The sequence below is a fragment of the Eptatretus burgeri genome, chromosome 3 (assembly GCF_056783735.1).
Source record: "Eptatretus burgeri isolate ZD-2024b chromosome 3, Ebu_testis_v1, whole genome shotgun sequence".
NCBI lineage: Eukaryota > Metazoa > Chordata > Myxini > Myxiniformes > Myxinidae > Eptatretus > Eptatretus burgeri.
The window spans coordinates 100,316,401-100,334,590 of NC_140963.1; the positions used below are offsets into that span (position 1 = coordinate 100,316,401).

General features: G+C 46.4%; 1 protein-coding gene across 10 annotated transcripts in view; it reads right to left on the reverse strand.

Moving 5' to 3' along the window:
• LOC147030532 (inactive dipeptidyl peptidase 10-like) overlaps positions 1 to 18,190 on the reverse strand; it is a 780,352-nt gene that overhangs the window by 578,436 nt on the left and 183,726 nt on the right. For 7 of the 10 annotated variants that reach the window (XR_015056434.1, XR_015056435.1, XM_085874668.1 and 4 more), the window contains one exon: positions 9,393 to 9,488. Coding sequence is in view for 8 of the 10 variants with exons in the window: in XM_085874668.1 (XP_085730794.1) it covers positions 9,393 to 9,488 (96 nt within the window). In the remaining 2 variants the exon portion in view is untranslated. The remainder of the gene's footprint in view (positions 1 to 9,392; positions 9,489 to 18,190) is intronic. The other 3 variants (XM_085874669.1, XM_085874667.1, XM_085874671.1) reach the window with 1 other exon arrangement.

Consider the following 18,190-nt stretch of genomic DNA (forward strand, 5'->3'; position numbering starts at 1 on the left):
CTAACTAACTCGTGCTCCCACGTCGTCCCTTAAACTAGTAGCACGTTCCTTTTAACACTACGTTGCTAAGCTACGTCCCCACTACACATCCAAAGTCTGTCTCTGTCTCCAAATCATCTCATTAATCAATTTCCCCACCTAAATCTGGCTACAATCCCTCTAACTAATCCATTCCACGGACTCCATGAGGACTTACCCCTGCCCCATGAAGTCGGTCTAACTAAGCTAACCCTTCCCCCTAACTAGTTTCCATCCTGTGCCCAGGGTAAGGGGGTCTTTCACCCCTTGCCCAGGAATCCTGTACACCCGAAAGTGAGGCTTGCTTTTTTTTTTTTCCATGCGCAGCACCTGCGCGGCAACTCAGAGCTCGCGCACTTTGCACCTGTCCGTGACGTCATGCAGCTGCACGTGTTCCTCGTCCCTCCTTGGACGGGACCATCCGGCAGAGATACCCCTCCTGCCGGATTCCAACCCCACGTGCAGCCATGACGTCACCGTGCGCATAAAAAAAACACACAAGCCACACGTCTCGAGGGGTTCCCCACGCGAACACATGTGCTTTGCCCGTTGGAGCTTAACACGCACGATCGCGTGGAGAACCCGTCCGGTCCAAATCCGTTTACCTGCCTAAACTTTGTCCGTCCGCGGGATCGGCAAATCCACCGCGTGCGTTTCCGGACCGGGACTTCACTCTCGCAAGCGAGCACGTGGCGGTCTCGTGCGTTGCACAGCACGAACCGCGTGCTCACTGCTGGGTGAACCCGGCACGGTCCACGAAACAACTACAGCCGCTACTCGGCTTTCTCTCCTCTGTCGCCGTCGTCGTCTCCATTCCACACACGCATACCTGCGTGTTACGACGCACACAGTCCACTCCATCACATTCACACGGGGAGACGCGGCTGCGTGCTCCCGCATGCCGACCGACATCTCCCTCACATACCGCTCTCTCACACACACGGTCTCCCTTGCATACGGCCGTTCACTCACGCGTGCCTCACTACTCACACAAACCATACTACTCACACGTGGTGCTCCATTCACTCGCGCGGGGGCACTCACCCGCGGTGCCTCACCCACGCACGCGAGGGCACTCAACCGCTGTGCCTCATCCACACACCGTGCCTCACTCATACACGCGGGGGCACTCACCCGCGGTACCTCACTCATACACACGGCGACACTCAAACACGCGGTCTCTTCCACACACCGTGCCCCACTCATACACGCGGGGGCACTCAACCGCGGTGCCTCATCCACACACGGTGCCTCACCCACACACGCGGGGGCACTAACCCGCGGTGCCTCACTCACACACACGGCGGCACTCACCCGCGGTACCTCACTCATACAGGCCGTTTCACTCACACCCACGGCCTCTTCCACACACGGTGCCTCACCCACACACGCGGGGGCACTAACCCGCGGTGCCTCACTCACACTCCGTGCCTCATCCACACACGGCGTGCTGGGAAGCACGTACTCCGGCACCATCGCCACCACACCACTCACACGTGGTGCCTCACTCATACTGGCCGTTTCATCCACACACACGGCCTCTCTCACACACGGTGCCTCATCCACACACGGCGTGCTGGGAAGCACGTACTCTGGCACCATCGCCACCACACCACTCACACACGGGGTCGCACTCACACCTTGCACCACACACACAGGGACAACCACACTGGGGATTCGTGTCCCCACAAGGGTCTCCGGGGCCTCTATACCCCCCAAGCTCTCCGTGCACCCGTCCACAGCACTCGTCCCCTCAACCTCGCAAAGCACGACCGAACTCACCTGGTCGTGACTCGCCTCAAGGGGGCATACTCCCTCCCCTCGTTCCTGGAGGAGGCCATCCAGGTGCTCGCACCGGGTCCCAACACGCTCCGCGAGCTCAACCCCATTGTCCTCCACTACCTCCGTGTGTGCGTGCGCGTCACTTACCCCGTCTTCATCGTGTAGTCTTCCCTCTATCGTTCCCATCTCCCGTGTCTCTGCCAACTCTTCACCCTTTACCTCCCTTGTCTCAACTATTATTTCTGTTGTCGTCACCTCGTGTCTCGTCTCACACGTTTTGGTCTCCCCATTTAATTTTTCCCTTTCGGTCATCGTCACGACCCTCGCCCAACACGTTCCACGAATTATTTTTTCACCCGCCTCCACCGCGGGCCTGTCAGCCGTTGCACCCCCACCCAGCTCGTTTGCTCCCACACGTGGAGTCGCCATTTTTATCTCCCCGGTCACGGCCTTCATGCCCGCCTGCAGGCTTCGGCCCATGTTCTGCGTCTCACCCCGCAGCTTTTTCATTTCTTCCTTCATGTTTGCTTCCATTCCGTTTATTTGCTTGTTCATTTCGTTTTTCATTTCATTTGTATTTGTATCCATCTTCTTGTTCATGTGTTGTGTATTCGCATCCATCGTCGTTTTCACTTCATTCATTTGCTTGTTCATGTCTTTCATTTCGTTTGTATTTGCATCCATTTTTTCGATCATTTTCGCATTCATCTTTTCGTTCATTGCCGCCAGCATGGCGCATAGCTGGGCCATGTTGGATGCACTCAGCTGAGCCGTTTCAGCAAGGGTTTTGGTGGAGAGGGGGGGGGAGGTGTCATACACTGCGGCCGCTGCCGCACCCATTTCAGGTTCTGGGTTGAGTTGGGCGAGTCCGTGTTCCTGCACAATCAACATTTCCTGCTCGGGGATTCCATCCAGGACCATGGACTCTACATTATTACATATATACATTTCTAATACCCCCGGCTCCCGCTCGCCTTGAGACGCCATCTTGCTTCTCGTGAAGGGTTAATTTCGCTCGCTCGTAATTTGGAGGGAATCGGGGGTCGCTTCTCTCACCCCTGGACCGATTCCCGTGAATTTCGCTGGAGACAGGAGAGCCTGTTGTCCCGCTCTCCAATACCAGTGCCGCGAGGAGGGCGATGAATTTGTATCGCACGACCTGACACCAGTGTTGCGGATTCCGCGCCCGCCGGCGTGCTGCGGCCACGTAACTCGAATCGCGGCACGTCGCCCACCGGACGGACAATCCAGTCGTGACCCTCTCGGACTAACGCCGGGAACCAGTCACGGGTGGACCTTTTCGGTCTCACCGCGATCGAGCCAATCAGCCCCCGCGTGGGATAGGGTTGCTCGCCAAATTCGAACCACCTAAGTACCCACGCGGAGGGTAGACCGGGCGATCGCACCTCGCCGCAGGTCGACTTCGGACACGGGCCACTTAAGCGACCCGTTCCGTACTATCAGAATAACCGAGCGGTGTTATCGTCGACCTCGACGGTTCGATTAATTATCGGGCGTATTCAGCCCACTACCAACCCTTTACGTGAAGCAAGATGGGGATTCAATGGAGGAAAAGACGAAGCGAAGCGGGAGAACAGTTCAACAATAAAGCACATTTATTCGCGACGAACGGAAAGCACACAAATACAATTCCACCAAATGCACACAAAAAAAGAAAACACAATTCCATTTACACAAAAAGCAAACATAAAAGTGAAAACACAGTGCAGAGCTAATACCGACTACCGAGCACACGGCAACACTTATACAATTCTACTTCACAGACGGCGCCGACAACACATACCCAAAACCAAGGAAAAGAAATCCCCCAAGAATGAGGTAGGCCTGGGGCCGAGACCGGGTCGGGCCTACCCGTCTGGTGATGAGACGCGGAGCGGCGATGGCCCCGCAACCCGCGGGCCTCGTGGACAGTGCCTGGCAGGGGGTGGGAACGGGGCCCCTTGGTCGCACTATCTCAGCGCGGGGGGAAACAGGAGGGGGTTGCTGATGCTCGGGGTATAGAGGATCTTTATTATGTGCGACGAGCGTCTCCACCTCGGCCAGGTCGCGCTGTCGGCCTCCCTCGGGTGCAGCTTCCTGCACGACGCGAGCACCCCCTCGTCTGGTGTCGCCGCCTTTCCACAGCTCCGTCCCCTCCGTTCCGACTCCAACGCACACGACGAGCAGCTCCACCGCCCGCGAAGTCTTGACCCTCTGCTTCCGACTCTCCTCTTCTTGACTCTCCGACCCGTTCTGCTGACTCTCTCGTTCCGACTCTGACTGACGAACACGGTCCTTTTATCCCCCCGTAACTTCGCCTTTGACCCCCTCCCTTTGACCTTTCACCTCGCTCCCCATTGGCCCGAGAAAAAGTGGGCGTGAAGGCTTTTTGATCCACAAATTTGCATATATCGATCGTTCTGGAGGCGGGGCCAAATCGCCCCTCGCTCACCGATTGGACGGCAAAAAGTGGGCGTGTGTCGTTTTTGATCCGTTTTTGAAGCAGAAAATCCGTGATTTTGTACACGCTGTTCAACGTGCGCCCTACACGAGTCCAGCATCGGTACCCATGAGTGGCGCGAGATGACGGTGATGCGATGGTGGCGAGTTGTGACGGTAAAGGTCGTGGCAGTTGTGGTGAAGCGGCGTTGTGGTTGGTGGTTGTTGTTGTGGTTGTGATCATGGCGGTTGGTCCAAAATAAAGATAGTAAAAGAAAAACGGCTATCCTGAAGAGTCGCAGCACGTATAAATGACATGTATTCCCACTAGACAACGGGTTTGGGCCTAACTACACATGCACTTCCCGAGATACCTCACCTAAGGGACCTGAATGGTGGTTTGCGAATCTGGTAACCACAACAATATATATATATATATATATATATATATATATATATATATATATATATATATATATATATATATATATATATATATATATATATATATATATAATCTGAAAGCACACTTTTGATCATGAAGTGATAATAACCTCCATAACCTAGGTGAATGAGATCAGTTTTAAAATCAACATTCAACTGTTTTTTGTTTCCTTTTTTTTTTTTTAAACTCAAAGCCTCTGATTTCTGCATTTCTAAAATAAATCTGATGATGGACATCAACCATTCCATTTACTTCATCAGCTTATAGTTAGTGAGCCTTTTTTTCATGGATCATTATACTAAAGTCACGGCTAGGTCACAAAACGTGAATAAACAGAGACAACACAGGATGTTGACTAATGTTTCCTGTTTCTTCATTGCAATGAAGTTAAACTTATCATTGCTGCAAAACATATTGTTGTAGCAAATTTGTTCAAAATAATTAACTAGATACACCCCCACCTTCTCCCATTTCCCTTCATGCTTGGACACCTGGACTTTGGAAATAATTGCACATTATATGTGCAAATGGGAAGACGGGATATATTGAAAAAATAAATTGATAATAGGAAGGAGATAAGGAGAAGGTTGGTAGGAGAGAGGTACACACTCAAACTCTTGTGTGAAGCCTTGAGGCTGCTGGTTGCATCATTGGTTAGGGACATGACTATGCTTTCAATGCAGTACCACTGTTATTAGTACACTGGTGATCATTTCACCAACCTCAGGATGACAGGCTGAGTCAACCCCACCTGGTGTTAATTCAGCAGCCAATGTCACTAAAACTCAGGACCCTAGGATCCGAAGCCAGCCACCATAACCGCTAAGCCAATGCCAGGCTTAGGAGAGAGGTAGTCAATCAGTAAATTCCTCCACTCAAATGATGAATTCATTGATAAACTAGAAGGGCACTCTGTAGAGTGCATACTTCCACCATGTAATACCTGATCCAAAAGAACACATCAGGCCAAATACATTTTACAAATATCATGCTATATATCATTTTTGGCCCAATCTCTCAATGGTGAAGAATCACTTAAGAAATTAATCAGATCCAGATCTGGATTTGGATCTTCACCAAAATTGACTCACTTTATTGTTGTCAAACACCCAACCTGACCAGTGATCACGAAGTTCCATCCGAATTCATCCACAACTTTGTGAGATATCGTGCTACATATCATTTTTGGCCCGATCTCTCCATGATGAAGAATCACTTTAAAAATTCTAGTCGTCAGATCCAGATCAGGACCTCCACCAAAATATAATCAGTTCGTCCTCGTCACACACTAAACCTGCTGACCAGATTTCATCCGGATCCGTCCAAAACTTTGAGATATGCTGCATATAGACAGACAGACAAACAAGAAGAAGTCATCATGCCAAGCAAGATAATTTCAACATCCAAAAAAAAGGAAATATCCTGCATACAGCCAGACAGACAGACGTCATCATGCCAAGCAAGATAATTGCAATATCCCCCAAAAAAATTTGACCTCAAAAATAATTGGTGGTTAAATTCAATGACCAAATATGCAACTCCTCTTCAAATTTCAAGTCAATCAGATGAAAATTGACAATTTTAGAAATTTGGCCGATAACCTTTTGGTCTATGTTGACCTTTTGGCCTATGTTTACCTCAAAATTAATAGGTGGTTAAATTCAGTGACCTGAAATATGAATCCTCTTCAAATTTCAAGTCAATCGGATGAAAGTTGAGGATTTTAGAAACACTACCATAGTTGTTGACCTTGGGCCTGTGATGACCTTTTGACCTCAAAAACAATAGGCTTCTTCCTTTTGACAAACTCTTCCAGGAGGTGTAGTTTCGTGAAGATCAGATTAAAATTGTGACTTGTAGGCGATTGACAGAATGACAGATAAACAGAATAACCAAATCGACTTTCCAATATACTTGAAAAATCTTCGATTTTGCAAGTAACAACGCGATTGAGGAGTGGTGTGAACGTAACCTCTTTCACCTTCAGTGGCAGAGGTAATAAGAAAGTTAAATATCCAATTTAATGATGTCATAATCACAGACAATTCGCTCAATAAACCTTGACTGAAAAGTAACACAAAACAGCTATTTATTTTCATCCACAATCTCATAGGAGGTTATGTTTTCACCCCTTTCTGTGTGTTTGTTACTTGTAAAATCTAAGATTTTTCAAGTATATTGGTAAGTCGATTTTGTTATTCTGTCTATCTGTCTGTGTTCATCACTGACAGGTCACAATTTTCAACCAATCTACACGAAACTTCACCACATGGTAGAGTTTGGCATAAGGAAGAAGCCTATTGTTTTTGAGGTCAAAAGGTCAAAAGGTAAACATAGGCGAAAGGTCAACAACGAAGGTGGGATTTCTAAAGTCCTTAATTTTCATCCGATTGACTTAAAATTTGAAGAGGATTTATATTTCAGGTCAGTGAATTCAAACAACCAATTATTTTTGAGGTCAACATGGACCAAAAGGTCAACATAGTCCCAAGGTCAACAACTACAGTGGCATTTCTAAAATCCTAAATTTTAATCCGATAGACTTGAAATTTGAAGAGGATATACATTTCATGTCACTGGATTCAACAGGCCAATTATTTGAGATCACCATTGAATAAAAGGTCAACGTAAGCCAAAGGTCAACCACTTAGGTGAGATTTCTAAAATCCTCAATTTTAATCCGACTGACTTGAAATTTGAAGAGGATTTATATTTCAGGTCAATTAATTCATTCAACTAGCCAATTATTTTGTAGGTCAACATGGACCAAAAGGTCACCATCTTAGGTGGTATTTCTAAAATCCTCAATTTTCATCTGATAGACTTAAAATTTGAAGCAGATTTGCATATCAGGTCACTGAATTCAACCACCAATTATTATTTTTTAGGTCAACATAGGCCAAATTTCGAAAATTGTCAATTTTCATCTGCTCCACTTGAAATTTCAAGAGCAGTTGCATATTTGGTCATTGAATTCAACCACCAATTATTTTTGAGGTCCAATTTGTTTCATGGAATTTGCAAGTATCGTGCTTTGCCCAACATCTTATTCTTGTTTGTTTGACTGTGTGAAGGATATCTCAAAAAGTTGTAGACAGATTTGGATTAAATTTTGTGGACAGGTTGGATGTGTGACATGGAAAAACCGATTAGATTTTGGTGAATATCCAGATCTTGAACGGGCGACGAATTTTTTAAGTGATTCATCACCATTGAGAGATAAGGCAAAAAACGATATACAGTACGATATCTCAAAAAGTTATGGACGGATTCAGACGAAACTTGGTGGACATCTTGGGTGTGTGACAAAAAGAATTGCTTCAATTTTGGTGAAGATCTGTATCCAGATGTGAATACGAGAATCATTTGATTTTTAAAGTGATTCTTCACCTTTGAGAGATGGGGCCAAAACGATATATAGGATGATATTTCAAAAATGTATTGTGACTGATAGGTTCTCATGGATCAGGCATTGTGGGCCAGAGGTATGTGCTCAACCAAGTGCCCTTTTAGTTTCGAAATAAATACTTTATGTAGTTCTACTGCATTGAACTATAATTTCCTTTTTTTTTTTTTAGACAGCTTGGATATCGTTTGCAGATGCATCAATGCTTGTGAAAGAGTTGTGCACCATGTGCCAGCACCCTTTCCAAATTATAAATTCCTGTTCAAGTCTATAATTACGGCACTGTATCATCATCACAGCCACAATTCAGTAACAAAGGAACAAACATAGCCAACACAAAATTAAATCCTGATCAAATATACAGTGCACTCACTGATTGCTTGAGATGGTTCATGGAATCATCTTTGATAGCCTCCCTAAAAACTGTTGCCCAACTGCAAGCTTTATATTAATTGGTTGATACATTGACCAATGTAATATCTGGCTCATTGATGGATAGCAAGCTATTAAATATAAATCACTTGTGAGGCTGGAAAACAGGTGGAGAACATCATATCGAGTTAGAAGCAAGATTACACATATGAAAAGGTAACATTCCTTGTTTGTCATTATATAGGCCAAAGGACAAATATGACCTATGATGAAAAATATTCTCACTAATTGTATTTGCCAGAAACATCGACAGGAACTTTAAGTGAGGAAATTACTTTCCAACAGGATGTGGTCTAATCTTAAAATGAAAGCTCAGGTATAGTATTTTTTTTTCATCAACTGACGACCTTAGAAGGTGTTTTTTAATTAATAAAAGAAGCTATTGATGTGGCTTTAAGGTTTATGAAAATGTGATTTCAATGTCACACATTGGCTGTAATTTTAACATAAAAAAATATTGAATAACCAAACAGTGCACTTCACAAAATATAAACCAGTTGCCAGTTTCCTGATTAAACAGGGTTCGCACCACCTTCAATGATTTTCATCTGTAAAGACCAGATCTTTACAGATCTGTAAAGGCCAGTGCTTCAAATAAAATCACTCTTTTACATTTGTATTAAAAAGAAAACAAAGCATCCTCCGATTTCTGCATTTCTAAAATAAATTCCCACTGTGCAGCTGGCTTCAGGCATTAGATCATGTTCACAACCATGAGTTTCCAGCATCAGAAATATTTCATATCACTCAATATTTAATTACAACAATTATTGCTCATATGATGAGCATCCTATACTATCGGTAAATAATATTGTATTATCGAAATTATGGTGTCATGCAGTGAAATGACAGAGATACAACAAAACATACCACTGATCCAAGAAGCTTGGGCATCATGCATCAACATCTCAGGGCTCTCGAGCTCCTCAAGGTTAACCAGCATTTGCTGTCCATTAGAATCTTCTGCTGGCATGGCCATGAAAGTTAGTGGATGGTGGGAAGGTCCACAGGAAAGACAGAGGTGAAGTAAGGCAAATCAGCCATTGGTTAAAATCAGCTGTCATTTGATATTGATAGTATTACTGCTAAACACTTTGCCAGCTATGCCCATAATAGGAATATAGTGTGCCATTGTTAAGGTTGCAATAGAAATAGATTTGGATTGTAAAACTTTTATTACCATGAAAGAACTCTTACTTGTCACATTAACTCAGTGTGCACTAAAGGGAAGCAATATGTTATGCTAAAAGAGAAATGTTGGCTCCAGATAAAAGCAAACCTGTCTTGGGATAACTGTTGTCCACATCATCATCAACCATTATGTATTTTCCATCCATAGATACCACAGGAAATGCACACAAGTCAAAATGTACAAAGTCAAACCAGGAGTTCAGAGGTTTGTGATGACACTTGCTTTTATAAGGGTGAATCATCAACCTTTTTTATGGGGAGTTCACCCATCACAAGACCTGAAAGTCACTCAAATGTGGGGGCTACAGAAAATACATTGAGAGAAGGGGAATCACTGAGAAAGACGATACCTATTCACATCACACTTACACTAGGAAAGGTTGTATGTTACTTGGACACAATATGCAGATAGGGAATTTCAGAGTTTGGCAGTGCATCGGAAAAAACTGGAGGAATTTCATACTGTGTTGACCTTAGAAATACAGACAGTGTGGGGGTGTGCAGAGGCTGGCAAACGTATAGAATGCTTGAAAGTATGTAAAGGAGGGACAAGTAGTGAAGGCCCTTTAAGCATCTTTCTTTATACCATTGTGTACGATCTCTCAAGAACATGCGGAGTGTAAATCAGTTACTTTTATCCACTCCATCCTTCATTTATACATATTTCTGGGAGGCTATATTGTATGCAAAATGCATATCAATGCAGGTGATAAGCAGTTTTTATGATTGGGATTGTCAAGGACTGATTCCTCTTTCTAAATACATCCTAATACACGAGATTTTTTAAACTTTTTTTCTAAATGCCAGGAAGTCAGTGGGATTCTCTCAAAATGAAGGCTTCACTCTACAATTCTATAAGTTTAGGCAATTTAATATTAAGTTTTGGAGATATTTCATTCAATAGTGATGTCATAATTGCAAGGTATGTCATAAAAAGGAAACTACTTTATGTCAATGTCAGTCCTTTGTGGCCAAACAACATCTTCCCTGCTCTGAGAGACTTTCTTTGAGGATACCTGCTCCAGAATTGTCATGCCCAACAGCAATGGTTAGCTTTTGGTGTTAATTTGTTAGTGTAATTTGATTGTGAATCTTTTTGAGTGCATTCCCTTGTGGACCTTGTTCTTCTCCTTCCTATTTTCTTGGTGCTTGCTCATTCCACTGCTTGCTGTCCTGCTCCCCCACAGTCAGTGCATTGCCTTTATCCCTTCTGTTACCTCACTTTCCATGATCCTCGACTTTATAAAAATGAAAAGTCATTATATTTAAGATTTCTACATTGATCAATCAATTTATTATCAAGTACTTTTCATTTAAAAGTTAAAGTAAAACATTAAGAACTAGAGTTGATAGAACACCTTACCCTGCAGTCTTGAGAAACAAGGACATGGGCAGGGTCTGCGAGTGGCAAATTTGATTGGTTTTGATGACGTAATATTTAATCAAATTACTGCCAAACATAAGGGTTATGAAAATGCCAAAAAGACAATTTGTGTTCCAAATTGTTCAAGTACATAATTAAAATGAAATAAAAGAGCTTTTAAGAGTTGTAGAAAATAAAATTAAAAAAAAAAAAAACTTTGAAGGTTACCGCCTTGTTGCAGCATCTTATACACCACCATATTTAACGCATTACATTAGTTATTCATGCCTGTTGTTTGTGTCCTTTATGAAATCCTTAAAAACAGTAAGTTTTCTGTTTGGAATGATTTTCAATTTTCTTTGACTGCCAGACAGGCAGACAGAGAAAAAACACTTTTCCCACTCCTTTCTGTGCATGTGGGATCGGGTCAAATTCAGAGCCAAGGTACTGCTAAATTACAGGTTCATTTTCCGATTCATGTTCAGAATATAACGTTCAATAGAAATAAAGTTGTTCTTCGATCATAAACTGACATTTGTGCACGCGCACACACACACACACACACACACACACACACACACACACACACACACACACACACGCACACACACACACACACACACACACACACACACACACACACACACACACACACACACACACACACACACACACACACACACACACACACAAAACGTAACTATTTCTGGTGGTCAGGCTGGACCGTGGTGTGGACGCAACTGTCCCTGGATTGGCGTCGGACGAGCTGGCCTTACTCTCGTCAGGGGGGCAGGAGAAACCGTGGTGCTGTCGACCTCCTGGTCCTGGCCCAAGTCCGCTCACAGCCACCAGGGAACCAGTTCTGGCGCCAAGTTGCGAGCAGGAGAGGGAGGCAGGTCCACCCGCCGTTCGACCCCGTACTCCGAGTCAGCAGAACCCCAGAGCGAACCAAGGTGAGGCACGAGGCTCAGCTAGGCTCCAAGACACGATGAAAAACAGGATCGAATCCGCGCAACAACAAGCACGCTTCCAGCACAACAACCTCCCCCCAAAAAAACACGATCTTTTTGTCCCGATCTTCTTCCTCTTCTTTTTCGACCCCGAACAGAACCTTTTTATCCTCCCGTCCTCGTCACTTCCAATCGAGCCGTTTTATTGGCCCACCGCCGTCGCCTTCCGCCAATCTTGATCACGGGACGGAGCCATCCGCAGCACTGTCGTGTGACGTCATGGCCAGCTCCAGAGAATACTAAAAGGGGTTTACGCAGACACACTTACCCTATCCCGTATCCCTATCTAATTACGTGACAATTATCATTTCCCCCTTGAAGAAATGAACATTTACTAGACAACTTATCACCACTGAATTGCTACTTATTACATCGAGATCCTGGTAAACTTGAACAGCATGGCATACCTAATTAAACATCCTAATTACCCTTTGAATGCATACCCCCCCCCTCAAACGTAACACTGCCCCCTCCTCTGGTACCGCAGCTCCTGCAAGGTATATCACAGGCGCTACCGTACCAGCCTTAACACTTACTGACTCACACCTAATTAACCTCACGAAATAAAGTAGGAGGGGCAATGGGCAGCGAGTCGCAGCTAACTTACCCCCTGCTTAATGTACTACCCCCTTATGGCCTTATCCTCGCCTAAACAATCATTCGTTTTTTATTTTTATTTTTTTTATTTTATCACATGAGAGCACTGAGCGAAGTTGCACTCCATCCTCTGGATCATCGCTCTTGCCCAGCACTCTTCCAGTGATCTGGGGAGGGGAAACAAAAGGTTCCACAAAAACACAACACTTATACTTTACATTCCGACTCTAAGCCTAAACGACACTATTCACAGGATATTTACACTTGACCGCCTCCCCCAGTGGATGCTAATAGACCCAGCGTTACCTGGGGAGCCAATTTTCAAATTTGCTTGCCCCAAAATTATGCGGACATCATGCCCTTGCTGCACATGTCAAGTTGTGCGGGATCGAATGGGACTCATACATCTTCACAACACTCACACCATGGTCATCATCACATTTCTAGGTCATGGTCCTCATTTTAATCATGCAGGCTGAATCCCGTCGTGGCCGTGGGGTGGGTTACCACAAGATGATGGGGGCATCTCAGGTGCAACCATGCCCACAGGTAAGCTTTAGTCCAACCCAGACGTTTCTCCGCCCCGCTCCCTTTGATTCCCTCCCCCTGGTAGCCATCAGCTCTAATCCCGTACAACACTCTGGAAGGGGTCTCACTGGCTCCTCTGGCCTTCCTTGGTCGCCAAGGTCCTACCCGCCTTGGTCGCCCAACCAGACCCTCTCCCAGTTGCCTCCAGACACTGTCACCATTAGCCACCAGGTGGTGAATCTCCTTGAAGGGGGGTCGCAATTCACGCTCACCGTGAGCTTCAGCAATCCCTATGGACAAGCACATCATCCCCACCCACAAAACCCACATGACTCCCCCCACCCCATCGGCCTTACATGTGACACCTGCATTTCTAACACTTCGCCGACCATGACCTTCCCTGTTACCACACCATGTCCAATAAAAAAAAATCAATGTGTGCACCATACATTTCACTTCTTAACTTAAAACAACTCACACAGCACTTCTCACCCGATCCACGCACCAGCCATTGGACAGCCACTCGTGCCCGCTTTGTTACCAATTACCCACTGTCCCGATTGTCACTCTAAAACCCAGCAGAACTTACAAACCCATGCCAATTTTCCCACAATTCATTTTTTTCCACCAAAGGAGGGCACTTCGCCACAATCTCAGCAGCCGAGCATGGCCGTATATGCTCAGCCCAATCTAGTCTCCCCGACCCCCGACAGTGATCTCCGGACCCGACCTATGAAAGGGCATCTCGGATAGACCTGGCGGTTCAGCAGGAGGATTCACCCTCTCCAAGTCTAAAAGTCTATTGAAGGGTCCCTCCATCGCCGGGTACCGGCAATATCGTTGCATGTGTCCTCTTCCCCCGCACCGGAAACAACTCCCCATAAAAGGCCCCCGTGAGTATCGGTGAAATGTCTCTTCCGGTTCCGGACCCCCTCGGCCATAATCGAATTGCTCTATTGGCTGGGCTGGACCCCGCCGCTTTGGCGCACTAACTACCGGATTACCCTTTATCAAACTTGACAGTTTCTGGCAAATTTCCTGAAACATTTGGGTAATGCCAATTTCTCCCAGCCCCCCTCCCTGATCCTGAATCTCCGCCTGTCGGATCGTCACCGATGGCCTCTCGGGCACCCGACCCGGCCGACTCCACGAGGCCAGCCTGGCCGCGCACTCGGCCGCTCGGTGCACGGTGGGTGGATCCTGTAGCTCCACTAGCGCTCGGACCTCAGGGTCAGGAAGAGCAGCTAAAAATTTCGAGTGCCAGTCTGTCCCATGCCTCCACTGTAAGGTCCCGATACGCGATCCTGACTGATTGGTAAATGTCCTGTGCCAGCTCCTGCACTGTCTCACCCGGCTTTAATCTGCGGTGCTGGAGCTGGGCCCGCACCAGATCACAGTTTGCCACGAACCCAAACCGACGGCTCAACGCCTCGCAAATGCGGGAGCTGGTCAACATCCCCTCCGCGATCACGTTTAACACGTCTGCGGCTGGTCCCCGCAACGTTGCCACCAAATTCCCTGTACGTTCCCGCTCATTCCACCCGTTTAGTCGGGAAATGCACTCAAATTGCATCAGAAAAGCTTCAACGCTCCCTGACCCGTCAAAATTTACCAGGGGGATCACTTTTACGGTGGTCCGCTTCTCAGTTTCTCCCTTGTCCGAATCCAGCCCAGGGATCAAACACCCTTGTGGCTGCGTATCCAATTTCGGAGCCCACTGTGGCCAAAGATGTTTTGTGGTGAGGGTCTCATGGGTCAATTTTGCCTCCTGTTCCAAACGTTGAATGGACCGATTCACCTCTTCCCGCAGGATCTTCTGGGCCCGCACAACCTCCTCCAAGGCTCCGTCGCGAGTTTGTAGCTGCTCCTCAACCAACCCGGACACTCTACTTACAAAAGACGGCTCTACCAGGCCTTTAACCAAGACTTCATCTTGGCTCATAATTTTATCTTGTTCGTCCAAACGAGCCTCCAATCCTTTTACCTCCTCCGCCAAATTCATCCCTTGCTTCCTCAGCTCTCCCCGCTCTTCAACTTGCAGCTGCATATGAGCATCCACACAGGCACGATGACGTTCCAGGCTTTCATCCACTTTATCAACCCGAATGTTCGTTGCATCAATTTTATCTACCAATTTTTTTCGTATATTTTCCCCCTCCAATGTAATTTCTACCTTTGTTTCCTCCAATCTATCCTCGAATTTGCTTTGTATTTCTCCCAATTTAACATCCACACACTCCTGCATCTCAGTTTTCATTTTCTCCATCTTTTCCCCCAATTCATCCCTCATTAAATCAATCCGTGCACCCAACTGTTCCCCCATTTCCCCCAATTGATCTGTCATTTCTGCCCCCTGTGCCGTCATTTTTGCCCTCTGTGTCACGAATTGATTTGCCATTTGTACCGTCATGTCCACTATTAAACGTTCCAACAGTGTCTGGATCGTCATCGCACCGGTTTCCGGCGCTGCCGGCCCCGTTACGGGCGATGAAGCACGGTCCACGCTCGGAATGGGGGAGGTTCCAACCCTACCCCTGTCTCTCCCTTCTTCCCCTGACTCGCTGCCAGACACGTGGCCTTCCTCCTCAAACATCTGCACATCCTCCATGGTGCAGAAGTCCCGTTTGCCGCCAATTAAATTTAATTTGAAAACTCCCGCCAAAATTTTCCCGCGCTCGCGCGCTTTTCTGTAGTAATTTTATATTCCAATTCGTGGCGAGATTTTAATCTTGGTATATTCTCCCGATCCCAAATATAATTTAGAGGGGTTCGAACATCCAACACCCTGACACCAATGTGACATCCACGGGACTTGAACAGTCCCGCCAACGTAGAATGAGCCGAAACGATGGAGGCGGTTTATTTATTTATAACCCAAACATGGCGGTTCTAATCGCTCTACCGCAAACGGGACGAGGAAGGTGGCACGAGTCACTTTTCACTGAGTTGATGATGTTTATTTGTTTTTATTATTAACCAGAAATAAGACTCGGCAAGAAGAGGGATCCGGGGCGATTCGACGGGATGGTGCGGGATCGGGCGTGGGGAAAACACAGACAATTCCAATGAATATACAAATCTCAAACCCTCTAAGGCGCCAGGTACACGCACACACATACAACGTAGCTATTTCTGGTGGTCAGGCTGGACCGTGGTGTGGACGCAACAGTCCCTGGATTGGCGTCGGACGAGCTGGCCTTGCTCTCGTCAGGGGGGCAGGAGAAACCGTGGTGCTGTCGACCTCGTGGTCCTGGCCCAAGTCCGCTCACAGCCACCAGGGAACCAGTTCTGGCGCCAAGTTGCGAGCAGGAGAGGGAGGCAGGTCCGCCCGCCATTCGACCCCGTACTCAGAGTCAGCAGAACCCCAGAGCCAACCAAGGTGAGGCACGAGGCTCAGCAAGGCTCTAAGACACGATGAAAAACAGGATCGAATCCGCGCAACAACAAGCACGCTTCCAGCACAACAACCTCCCCCCCAAAAAAACACGATCTTTTTGTCCCGATCTTCTTCCTCTTCTTTTTCGACCCCGAACAGAACCTTTTTATCCTCCCGTCCTCGTCACTTCCAATCGAGCCGTTTTATTGGCCCACCGCCGTCGCCTTCCGCCAATCGTGATCACGGGGCGGAGCCATCCGCAGCACTGTCCTGTGACGTCACGGCCAGCCTCCAGAGAATACTAAAAGGGGTTTACGCAGACACACTTACCCTATTCCGTATCCCTATCTAATTACGTGACAATTATCATTTCCCCCTTGAAGAAATGAACATTTACTAGACAACTTATCACCACTGAATTGCTACTTATTACATCGAGATCCTGGTAAACTCGAACAGCATGGCATACCTAATTAAACATCCTAATTACCCTTTGAATGCATACCCCCCCCCCTCAAACGTAACAATATGTTTATTATTGGTGTTATTATTGATATGCTTGTATAATCAATAAAATAAGTTTTGTGCGCACGTGTTGTTTTTCATTACTGTATACCTACTTTTGCAGCCCCCTGTATATATATATATCGAAATGTGTGCAGCATAATAAGCACTCCCCCGATCTCCAATGGACATAAAGTCCTACACCAAAGCGTCACCTCCAATCCGGAGGTGTTAGCCCGGCGACTGCCAAACAGACAAAGATTACAAGGTCAACATCAGTTAATCATCAAACGGAGCTGCGTATCCAGATTTTGGGCTTATTTACCCTCATCAGGATGGCATAGCGATAAATATCTAACCAATTATGACCACATTTGTTGTTTTAAGCATCAATCATACCTCCCGGCTGTAATGGTGAGCATCAGCCGCGGATTATCTCTCACACGGTAAAAATCGCATAATCCACACAGAACAACCATCCGTCTGCCACCAGACAATTATTGCTCCTGCGAATGGAAACCATTCAACCAGAAGGCACATGATGTGGACCAGCGGTAAAGTCGAAACATGAGGAGTGTAACGAAAACTCCGCTGATCCCCATTGGACAACAGACAACAGTGTGTGTGTGTGTGTGTGTGTGTGTGTGTGTGTGTGTGTGTGTGTGTGTGTGTGTGTGTGTGTGTGTGTGTGTGTGTGTGTGTGTGTGTGTGTGTGTGTGTGTGTGTGTGTGTGGTGTGTGTGTGTGGTGTGTGTGTGTGGTGTGTGTGTGTGGTGTGTGTGTGGGTACGTACCTCACAACCCTTGGCTTTTAAAACAAATGAAGTGCCACACGAACGTTGAAATTTGTACTTCAGTCAAAAGTGTAAAATATGTGCTGAAGTATGTAAACAAGGGAAGTGACCAAGCGATCTTCACCATTGAAGGTGGACAAAATAATGATGAAATACAACAATATCAAGAAGCCAGGTTCGTGGGTGCCATGGAAACTGCTCACTGAATCTTGGGCTTCCCGATGCATGAACACTATCCACCAGTGATGCAGCTGGCTATCCACCTGGAGAATGGCCAGCGAGTGTACTTTGACAATAGCAATGCTGA